We start from the raw sequence: 10486 nt of genomic DNA on the forward strand, positions 1-10486 counted from the left end.
TGTAAAGAGCTGATGCTGCGATGTATATTATAAGAAAATGAGTGTTTTTGACCTTGGATGATAAACCTGTGGTAAGAGACGCAAAAACAACATTAACAATCTTTAAAATAGTAGCAGGGGCACTTTAAAGTGCTGGAATTCTGTGAGCTATATGATCTGTAAAGTTCAAAGTCAAACTGCCTTCTCTGTTGATGCTTCCTCTCACTGAAACATGAATCACCCTTTAAAGTAAATGTTTAAATATGGAAATATATACATATGCATATCACTGTTAGAAATGCTGATCAATATTTGGCGTTAATATTTCAGTGATGTCATTCAGAGTCAACAGGAGGAGGAGGAGGAGGAATGGCGCATATTCCCTTCCTCTGATCTGGACAGAAATACTCTTGAGCATGAGCAGATCTCTGTCAGTGTGTGTGTGTGTGTGTGTCTTTAAGCACTGCCAGCGTTACGCAACAGTCTTTAGTGTCCGTTGCAGTAAATCCCTGCAGAGGTTTAATCTGCAGACCAGCGAAGTGTCTCAGAAACACCGCAGGACACACGGAGCTGAAGGACCTTCACTGATCACGGGATCCTGTCCTCCACCAGAACCCACACTTACAATAGTGAACGCTGACTAAACATCAGCAGAGGAAGTCATGACATCTTCATAAAAGATTATGACAAACATGCATGTATTTGTTTAGAAGAATGTCCTTCACAATGAGACTGAACATGTGCTGTAGGAAAGAGAATAGTAGAGGACGACCACTAGCGATAACCGAGGTGGAAAAATGGGTTTCGAAAATATATATATATATATACACTACCGTTCAAAAGTTTGGGGTCAGTGAGAATTTTATTTTTATTTTTTGGAGGAAAGAAATCAATACTTTTATTTATCAAGGAATAATTAATTTGATCGAAAGTGACAGTAAAGACATTTATAATGTTACAAAAGTCTTTTGAACTTCCTATTCATCAAAGAATCCAAAAAAAAAAAAAAAACTGTACAACTGACAGACCAACAACTGTTTCAACATTGATAATAATAATAATAAATGTTTCTTGAGCATCAAATCCTCATATTATACTGATTTGTGAAGGATCATTTGACACTGAAGACACTGACACTGGTGATGCTGAAAATTCAGCTTTGATCACAGGAATAAATTACACTTTACTATATATTCACACAGAAAACAGCTGATTTACACTGGAATAATATTTAATACTATAACTGATTTTTGTTTTATTTTTAATCAAATAAGCGCAGCCATGGTTAGCAGAAGAGAATTATTTTTAAAGTATTTAAAATCGTACCGACCCCAAACTTTTGAACGGTAGTGTATATATACAAATATATAATAAAAAAATCACAATAATGACTATACCATGAGAATGCATTGTTATTATTGAATCAAATGAATAAAAATAGCTCTGACATGTATAAAATTGTACATTATGTTTATTTTACTGCCAAATGTACAATGTACTTTACAAGAAAGGGCTAGAAATAAAGTAAATTCTAGTCTTTGTGTAATGTAATTTTAGAACAGAACTGTATATATTTCATATCCACGTGAGCTCATGTTTCAGGCGAATGTGTTCATGTAGTTTACGGTGTTATACAGAGGAATAACTATAGCAAACTATCAGCAACTGATGCCACTGCTCTTTGCTGATGGAACCTATAGTAGACTAATTCAGCACTGTAAAATCAATGTGTCAGTCAACCGGGATCAATGCTGACTCGAGGCCCGTCAGTCAGTCAAGGGTGTAAACAAAGAGAACAGTCTCCAGCTGGTTAATCAAGCCGTTATCAAGTTGACCTCAGTGACCTTCACATTCACAGAAACCGTCTCGGTGCGCGTTACCTGACGTTGTCGTGCCGCTGGATGTAAATCTTGTGGAAGATCCTCTCGGGTGGCTTGAGGAAGTCCTCCTTCATCTCCATCGCCACGTTCCTGGGCAGAAGACTCATCAACAGACGCTCCTGCAGGAGTGGACGTTCACATGAGAAATCAAGAACAAGACAGCACGAGCATCTCTGAAGAATCAAGGAATCACGTGAAGTCTGACCTGCTTCTCGTTCTCGTCCTCCATGCGCAGTCGCTCCTCGATGCAGTTTCGGGCCTGGAGAAAGGCTTTCCGCTGTGCTCGCTCCGTCAGGATGCGTACGAACAGACCGGACAGATTCACACTGGTGAAGAGGAGTGTGTTCGCCACCAGCTGCCAACACACAGACCAGATCAATCATTACAAGACATGTTGACACCACACAAGCTTCAATATGACAAGAGGAACTATTCTGCTTTTCTCCATGTTCATCTGTGTTTAGTGTGTACTGTTGCTGTTTGAGCCTGAAGAAGCTTCTTCTCTATATCAGTGTAAGTGTTTCTGAACTCCTGAAATGCCTCCATTGAGTTTCTTCCGGGAACACGTCACAATATTCCTCATTATGATAATTCATACGCAGAATAAAGGGGCGGGGCCTGATTTAGTTAGTAGTGTGTTAAACTGGCGGTTATGGAAAGGGGCGGGACTTTCCCAAACACACTCGAAACGCTCGACCAATCACAGCCGACCAATCAGAGCACAGTGTGCTTTTCAGAAGGAGGGGCTTCATAGAGACAGGAAGTAAACAGAGCGTTACTGACAGACTGGGAAGAGAGGAGCCGCAACAATGGAGAATATGAGGAAAATAATCAACATTCTAGCAGGAAAACCTGTTCTAGTAGAGCCTGAAACTACAAGACTTTGTAAAAGAGCACTAGAACAGTTTGTGTCAGTGGAGCAATGTGAACAACAGCATTAAGTGTGGTTGTGGTTTCGTTTGGACATGTGTTTGTCCTCATCAGGGCAGTCAGTGCTGGTTTTCTGGTCATATTCAGGTCGTAGAGTTAAGAGACGTGAGTCTATCTCCTCTTTATTGGATTAGATTCGTCAGAGGACACACGCACAGCACCTTTATTTAGCCGGCCTTACTTTGCACAAGCACATGCTGAAAACTCAGTGATTTACACACAGACCAACATGAGCAAAAGGTTCAGTGGGCTTTTACATAAAACTCTAGGGTTCCTGACCCAATTTTAAAGAACCTTTTGTGGCAAAAAGCTTCTATATAAGTAGAAATCTCTTAAATGATTGCAAAATACTTTTATGTTTATGTTATTTCAATGTTTTCCACTGATGAAGTATGTTTACACAAAAAAATTTAACTAAATGTATGGTTTGATATAGAAGCGTTTGTTCCAAGAGTGTGTGACTCTCAGTATAAAGTGCAGCATGTTTCTCTCTCTTTTCTAAAGGCATCAGGATGAGGCCGGAAACATTCATCACGCGAGTACGCAAATACAGACATGAAGACTCGGCAACACACTAAATGCACAGTCCCACACACTGAACCTGTGTTTAAACAAAATGATGAAAACTACGCATTAACAATGATTTTTGCAAAGCTCAAATGTTAAGGGGTTGATAATATGAGTAATTATACCAGATGTGTTATTGTTCAGGTAATGTTCATGTAAACATGTCAACTAGCTTTAACTAAGTTGCTCAGCATGACTCTTTTGACCATCATTATGTAGTTGTAGGTATGTATCTGAGAGAGGAAAGTGTATCCGCAGAAGGAGACCGTGTAAGTTCATGTCTAGAATCTAAAGGTGCATCAGTCAAATTGATTAGGCAAAAAAGGTCTGTAGTCCACTGTCAATAGTGTAGTGTATGAAGCACAGCTCACACTGAAGTCACTCACACCTAGCAGCTTTCTGTCACTCAGTACAGTGAGTTCACATCTGCATGTGGAAATCTTTGGCCCTCACACAAAATTCACGATCCTCAATTCAAGCCTTACGTTATGAACTGTGCACTGATACTTTTCAGAAAGCAACTGCTCATGAAACGTGTGTTTCAGGCCTAGAGGGAAATGAAACATTCATGTGAGTGACACTCCGTTCACATGTCTTTCCACTGCACTGCTTTTCCATAAACAAGTAACCAAGCGCTAGACTGACGAGTTTGACTGTTGTTCTCGCGTCTCGCATCTATTGCAGTGTCTCGCACATGACACGGCAATCTAAAAACGAAAAGAAGTTCAACTTAAAAAACGTGTCTGTAGACCTTGCTTGTTTTTCCTTGCACTGACTTGCGTCTCACATTTTTAACCACAAAAAAACAAACACTTTCAGGGTGTCGTGGAGGGGTGAGGTCATCATCTAGCTACTGGAGTGCCTCAGGGCTCAGTGCTGGGACCGCTTCTCTTCTCCATCTACATGTCATCACTAGGATCTGTCATTCAGAAACATGGCTTATCCCATCACTGTTATCATCTAGCTACGGGAGTGCCTCAGGGCTCAGTGCTGGGACCGCTTCTCTTCTACATCCACATCTCATCACTAGTGTCTGTCACTCAGAAACATGGTTTATCCCATCACTGTTATCATCTAGCTACTGGAGTGCCTCAGGGCTCAGTGCTGGGACCGCTTCTCTTCTCCATCTAGATGTCATCACTAGGATCTGTCATTCAGAAACATGGCTTATCCCATCACTGTTATCATCTAGCTACTGGAGTGCCTCAGGGCTCAGTGCTGGGACCGCTTCTCTTCTCCATCTACATGTCATCACTAGTGTCTGTCATTCAGAAACATGGCCTATCCCATCACTGGTATCATCTAGCTACTGGAGTGCCTCAGGGCTCAGTGCTGGGACCGCTTCTCTTCTCCATCTACATGTCATCACTAGGATCTGTCATTCAGAAACATGGCTTATCCCATCACTGTTATCATCTAGCTACTGGAGTGCCTCAGGGCTCAGTGCTGGGACCGCTTCTCTTCTCCATCTACATGTCATCACTAGTGTCTGTCATTCAGAAACATGGCCTATCCCATCACTGGTATCATCTAGCTACTGGAGTGCCTCAGGGCTCAGTGCTGGGACCGCTTCTCTTCTCCATCTACATGTCATCACTAGGATCTGTCATTCAGAAACATGGCTTATCCCATCACTGTTATCATCTAGCTACTGGAGTGCCTCAGGGCTCAGTGCTGGGACCGCTTCTCTTTTCCATCTACATGTCATCACTAGTGTCTGTCATTCAGAAACATGGTTTATCCCATCACTGTTATCATCTAGCTACTGGAGTGCCTCAGGGCTCAGTGCTGGGACCGCTTCTCTTCTCCATCTACATGTCATCACTAGGATCTGTCATTCAGAAACATGGTTTATCCCATCACTGTTATCATCTAGCTACTGGAGTGCCTCAGGGCTCAGTGCTGGGACCGCTTCCCTTCTACATCCACATCTCATCAATAGTGTCTGTCACTCAGAAACATGGTTTATCCCATCACTGTTATCATCTAGCTACTGGAGTGCCTCAGGGCTCAGTGCTAGGACCACTTCTCTTCTCCTTCTACATGTCATCACTAGTGTCTGTCATTCAGAAACATGGCCTATCCCATCACTGTTATCATCTAGCTACTGGAGTGCCTCAGGGCTCAGTGCTGGGACCGCTTCTCTTCTCCATCTACATGTCATCTCTAGGATCTGTCATTCAGAAACATGGCTTTTCCTTTCACTACGCTGATGACACACAACTCTACCTCTCATTCCAGCCGGAGGATTAGACGGTTGCTCGCATCTCAGCCTGACAGACTGACATCTATTACTGGATGAAGGACCACCAACTTCAACTCAACCTTATAAAGACAGAACTGCTTGCGTACTCGGCCATATCCCAACACTTCAGCACAACTTCTCCATTTACAGATCAATAATATTGTTGAATATTAAATCTCCATTCAGCTAGGCTTATCAACCATAACTCCACCCAGGACAGACAGGAACCTTGGAGTTGTGATTGACGATCAGTTGAACTTCACAGACCACACAGATTTGCCTTATACTTATTTATTTATTTATTTATTTATTTAGTTTATTTGATAGGGACCATGCGTATTCATGAACATTGTTGTAGAAAACTACACCATGTAAATACGCCAGAATTAGTAAACAGATACTAGTTTTCATCTGCAGTCCCTATAGGCCGGTAGCAAAAACAAATAAATAAAATAACAACAGTCATACAGCATTCATTCACTATAACAACATACACAAATAAAAATACATTGATATTACAGACAGCGTATAGATAAAAACAAGATGTACATAAAAACACAAACATTATACAATCACCACTATACTACAATTAATTTTAACCACGATAGTTTATGGCTTATATAAGTATGATAGTTAAATATGAGTGCATCTCTGGTTCTCTATGAGCCACTTTTTCAAGTGAGTTTTGAAGGTGTCAAAAGTAGGACACTCTCGTATCGAAAGGGGCAAATTATTCCATAGTTTACCACCTATTATTGATAATACATTTTGTCCAAAGGTGGTACGTCTAAATGGTATCATGCAGTCCCCTTTTGCAGAGGCCCGTGTACTACCTCCACATGCAAGTTTTTGAAAGAAGACATGCAGCGGAGGCGGAGCAAGATTGTTTAACACTTTATAAACCAGACAAACATACTTGAAATTTTTTAGATTGTCGAAACTTAGAAAATTATGTCTCGCTAGGATATCACAATGGTGAAATGACAAAGCTTTTTTATCAAAAATTTTTATGGCTTTCTTAAAAAGAGATTTAATATTTTTAAGCGTAGATATACTAGTTAATGACCAATTTAAAAAACAGTACTCAATATGAGAAAAAATCATAGTATATAAGAACAACTTCGCAGCTTTGGTATTAAGGAATGGCCTAACTTGTTTAAAATTCTGCAAACTGTATTTAACTTTATTTGCCACCTTTTTTACATGACATTTAAAGGTTAAAGTGGAGTCATAAATAACTCCTAAATACTTAAATTCATTAACAATGTCAAGCTCCTGTCCTCTGAAGAATACATTAGAATTTAACACCTTCATGCTTTGTTTGGTAAACGCCATACAAACAGTTTTTTTAGTATTTAGATGGAGACATGACTTAGTGAGCCAGTCATCAATGTGAGCCATTGCTGATGTGAGTGTGGATGCTATCTCCAGATAGTTCTTACCATGTGTGAATATTACGGCATCATCTGCGTACAACTGGACATCAACATTTTTACATGCCTCTGGCAGGTCATTTATATAAAGTGTAAATAAAATCGGACCAAGTATGGAGCCTTGAGGGACCCCTGCAGGACATTTGCATAAAGGGGACGTTGCATCATTAATACGAACACATTGCTTTCTACATGACAAGTATGATTTTATCCAGTTGAGAGCTTGCTCAGAGAAATTAAAATATGTTAATTTAGATAAAAGAACTTCATGATTAACAGTATCAAAAGCTCGCTTTAAGTCTAAAAAAACAGCACCGACGCAAGAACTCTTATCTAAGTAACCTTTAACCTTTTCCAGAAACAAACAATTGGCTGTTTCTGTTGAGTGATGGGCCCTGAAGCCAAATTGCAAGGGATGGAGTGAGTTTTCGCTTTTATTGAGATGTTGGATCAATAAATTGATCCAACATTATGATAATACAACATAATACAACATTATGAGGACCAGGCCCTTCCTATCGGAGCTACACAACTCTTGGTCCAAGCTGTTGTTCTCTCCAGACTGGACTATTGTAATGCCTTCCAGCATGCACTGCAGCAAGAGTGGTGCCAACCATTCCTGACATGATTTCCATGCGTTATATTAGTGATATGTCTGTATGCGTCTGTATGTATACTTCACAGTCACACCTATAGACGTCTGTGGATCCGGTGTGGATCATCTGAAGCCTCATTGCTCATTTCTGTGCTAAAATAGCTTAGAGAAGTGTGTCTGGTCTCTGTTCAGAGCCGTCCTACTTCGAGCCGCTCGTCCTCTGGGTGAATCTGGACCCAACTAACAGTTTCTGAGATCTTCACAACACTGCTAAACACTGCACTTTTGATAACACCTTGAATAGTCATGTTTCAATTGCACTAATCATAATTACAGTTAGGGTCACTTTGTGACAACAATGTGCAATATCTTTACTGAAACGGTCAAGTTTCTGTATTGTAGTGTTACACTTAGGGTGTCTTAAATATTGTTGTGTTGTCATGTGTGGATGCACCGCAAGGTTTGCTAATTCTTTTCATTGTATAATACATACAATGGCAATAAAAGGAATTTAATTTAATTTAATTTAATTTAATTGATTTCCCATTTGCCACAAAAGATCAAATCCACAATAGCGTTTCTGACTTTCCATAAGAGGACAGAAATATCAAGAGATTGATTACGTTGATCAGAAGAGAGAAAGATGTCAAAAAGCAAGGCAGTTTAATGTCTTAAATTATTGCAAAATGCTTGCATGTTTATGTTATTTCAATGTCTTCTACTGATGAAGTATGTTAATGAGCTGTTTAATCCATAACATTTAATTAAAAATTGAAACAAAATTAATTAATTGAAACTTAATCTATAAAATGATCCCATGATGTAAGCCCTAAAAGCTGCTTGACGAAACCCTTTATGGTTCGATATAGAAGTGTTTCTGCCAAGAGTGTGTGACTCTCAGTATAAAGTGCAGCATGTTTCTCTCTCTTTTCTAAAGGCATCAGGATGAGACCAGAAACATTCGTCACGCGAGTACGCAAATACAGACATGAAGACTCGGCAACACACTAAATGCACAGTCCCACACACTGAACCTGTGTTCTCATCTGAAAACAAACCAATAAAAACTGCCCATTAACAGAGTAGCATTAACTAGTGTACTTTAATAATGCAGTAGATGTAACACAAAGTATTTTGTAATAAATATACACACATTTTTAAAATAGATTTGTGATGCTTCATCACAGTCTTTTCCTCCTTCAAAACCTTCCAGCAAATCAACAGACATGATTAAAGCGTTAACCTTTCAGAAAAGTGAATGATAGCAGGACTATTTTGTTTAAAATCAATCTGTACAATGGCAGCTAATTTGAGATAATCAGTTAACATATTTCACCTTAATAAACTCGGAGATTAAGTTAGCAGAACTTCTGATTCAGATTTTCCTACTAAAACAAATCATTTAGAAGAGTACTGGTGTGCATTTACAATTAAATACTATTTCAGTCTTTCTCCCTTATAATGTCACGTGTAATGCCATCTGTGCCGTTTCTTCCTAATGAATTTGTTTGTGAAATTTAGCAATTTGCTGAGTGAAAACATTTCCCTCCTCGAGCATGCACTTAACTCGAGAACAGAGTAACTCATACAGCTTGATTGCATGGCAGGAGTGTTTTAAACATCCGAACCAACAGATTGACGCAGAGCTTCTCAGACATAATCTTGATTATGCGTGATGATCAAATAGGCTAGATGAGCTTTAGAAAAGCCTGTTGATCAATCAGCTTATGTATTGTATTTCCCTGCATTGTAGCAATTATTGCGTTTAACATGGAAAGCGCGCGTCCGGTGTCGGTGTCTGAGCGCGCGCGCTCGCTGTCCAGTGCTGAACTCATGAACTACATTACGCGTGTGTATAAAGAAGCAGAGGCTCACCGCTCTCCACAGGCGTTGCGTCTTCACCGTCACCGACGCGGCCGCGACCACCGTGTGCGACACGGACACCAGCAGCCCGAAGAGCAGCGCCAGCAGCGTCCGCACGGGCAGCAACGCGTACGCCACGAACGTCAGCAGCAGCAGCGGCCACACGCCCTGCTCCGGACCGGCGGCGCCCGACGCGACCGACGCGTGCGGGAACGGGCAGCACAGCAGCGCGAAGGTGAGGCTGAAGAACAGGCTCAGGTGCGCGATCTGCTGCAGCTGGGGCACCTGCAGGTACTTGACGTTGCTGACGATGAAGAGCGCGATGAAGACGACGCAGTGCACGGGGTAGGAGCACTTGGCGACGCTGAGGCCGGCGCCGGACAGCAGCAGCTCCAGCAGACTGAGCCCGGAGGACAGCAGGAGGAGCACGCACAGCGCCTTCAGCGTGGACGCCTGCTCCAGCTTCAGGTTGTAGTTGTGGAAGAGCGACTCGAGCTCCTTGCAGTCGAACTCGTCCTCGCACGCGATGACCCCGGGCGGGCAGTGGCTCCTCCGGCGCCGGGTCTTGACTTTCTGGAACGGCAATTCGTCCATGGCGCGAGGGCCATTCACGCGCCGGAGAGACGCGCGATCCGCAGGTGGTGCAGAGGCATGTCTGGCGGGAGAGATAGAGCTGGGTCGCTCGAGAGAGAGAGAGAGAGAGAGAGAGAGAGAGAGAGAGAGAGAGAGAGAGAGAGAGAGAGCGAGAGAGAGAGAGAGAGAGACTGGCTTCGAGCTCGCGCGGCTCAGACTGGATCACGCCTGCGCAACGCGAGCCGCGATAATTCTGCTGATTGACAAGAGCGCGGATCTCCGACGAGCAGCGCGAGCGAGGCACACACGACACACACACACGGTGTTCAACACACGGGCTGCAACTTGAAGAAAAGAAAAAAAGGAAGCTGGAAAACAGGGAAAATGTAAACATATACAGAAGAACCTGTAAAATGTTAAA

At 41.8% G+C, this 10486-nt stretch overlaps 1 protein-coding gene across 1 annotated transcript in view; it reads right to left on the reverse strand.

The window, feature by feature from the left end:
- Positions 1–10240, reverse strand: part of adcy1b (adenylate cyclase 1b) — a 67270-nt gene extending 57030 nt beyond the window's left edge. The window contains exons 1-3 of the mRNA XM_056266248.1: positions 9505–10240; positions 2065–2214; positions 1860–1978 (exon numbers count right to left, since the gene is read on the reverse strand). Coding sequence (XP_056122223.1) covers positions 1860–1978; positions 2065–2214; positions 9505–10086 — 851 coding nt within the window. The 5' untranslated portion in view covers positions 10087–10240. The remainder of the gene's footprint in view (positions 1–1859; positions 1979–2064; positions 2215–9504) is intronic.
- Between the last annotated feature and the right edge of the window lie 246 nt (positions 10241–10486).

Source organism: Rhinichthys klamathensis, unplaced genomic scaffold (genome assembly GCF_029890125.1).
Source record: "Rhinichthys klamathensis goyatoka isolate OS25496 unplaced genomic scaffold, OSU_Roscu_1.1 h1tg000011l_1, whole genome shotgun sequence".
Classification (NCBI taxonomy): domain Eukaryota; kingdom Metazoa; phylum Chordata; class Actinopteri; order Cypriniformes; family Leuciscidae; genus Rhinichthys; species Rhinichthys klamathensis.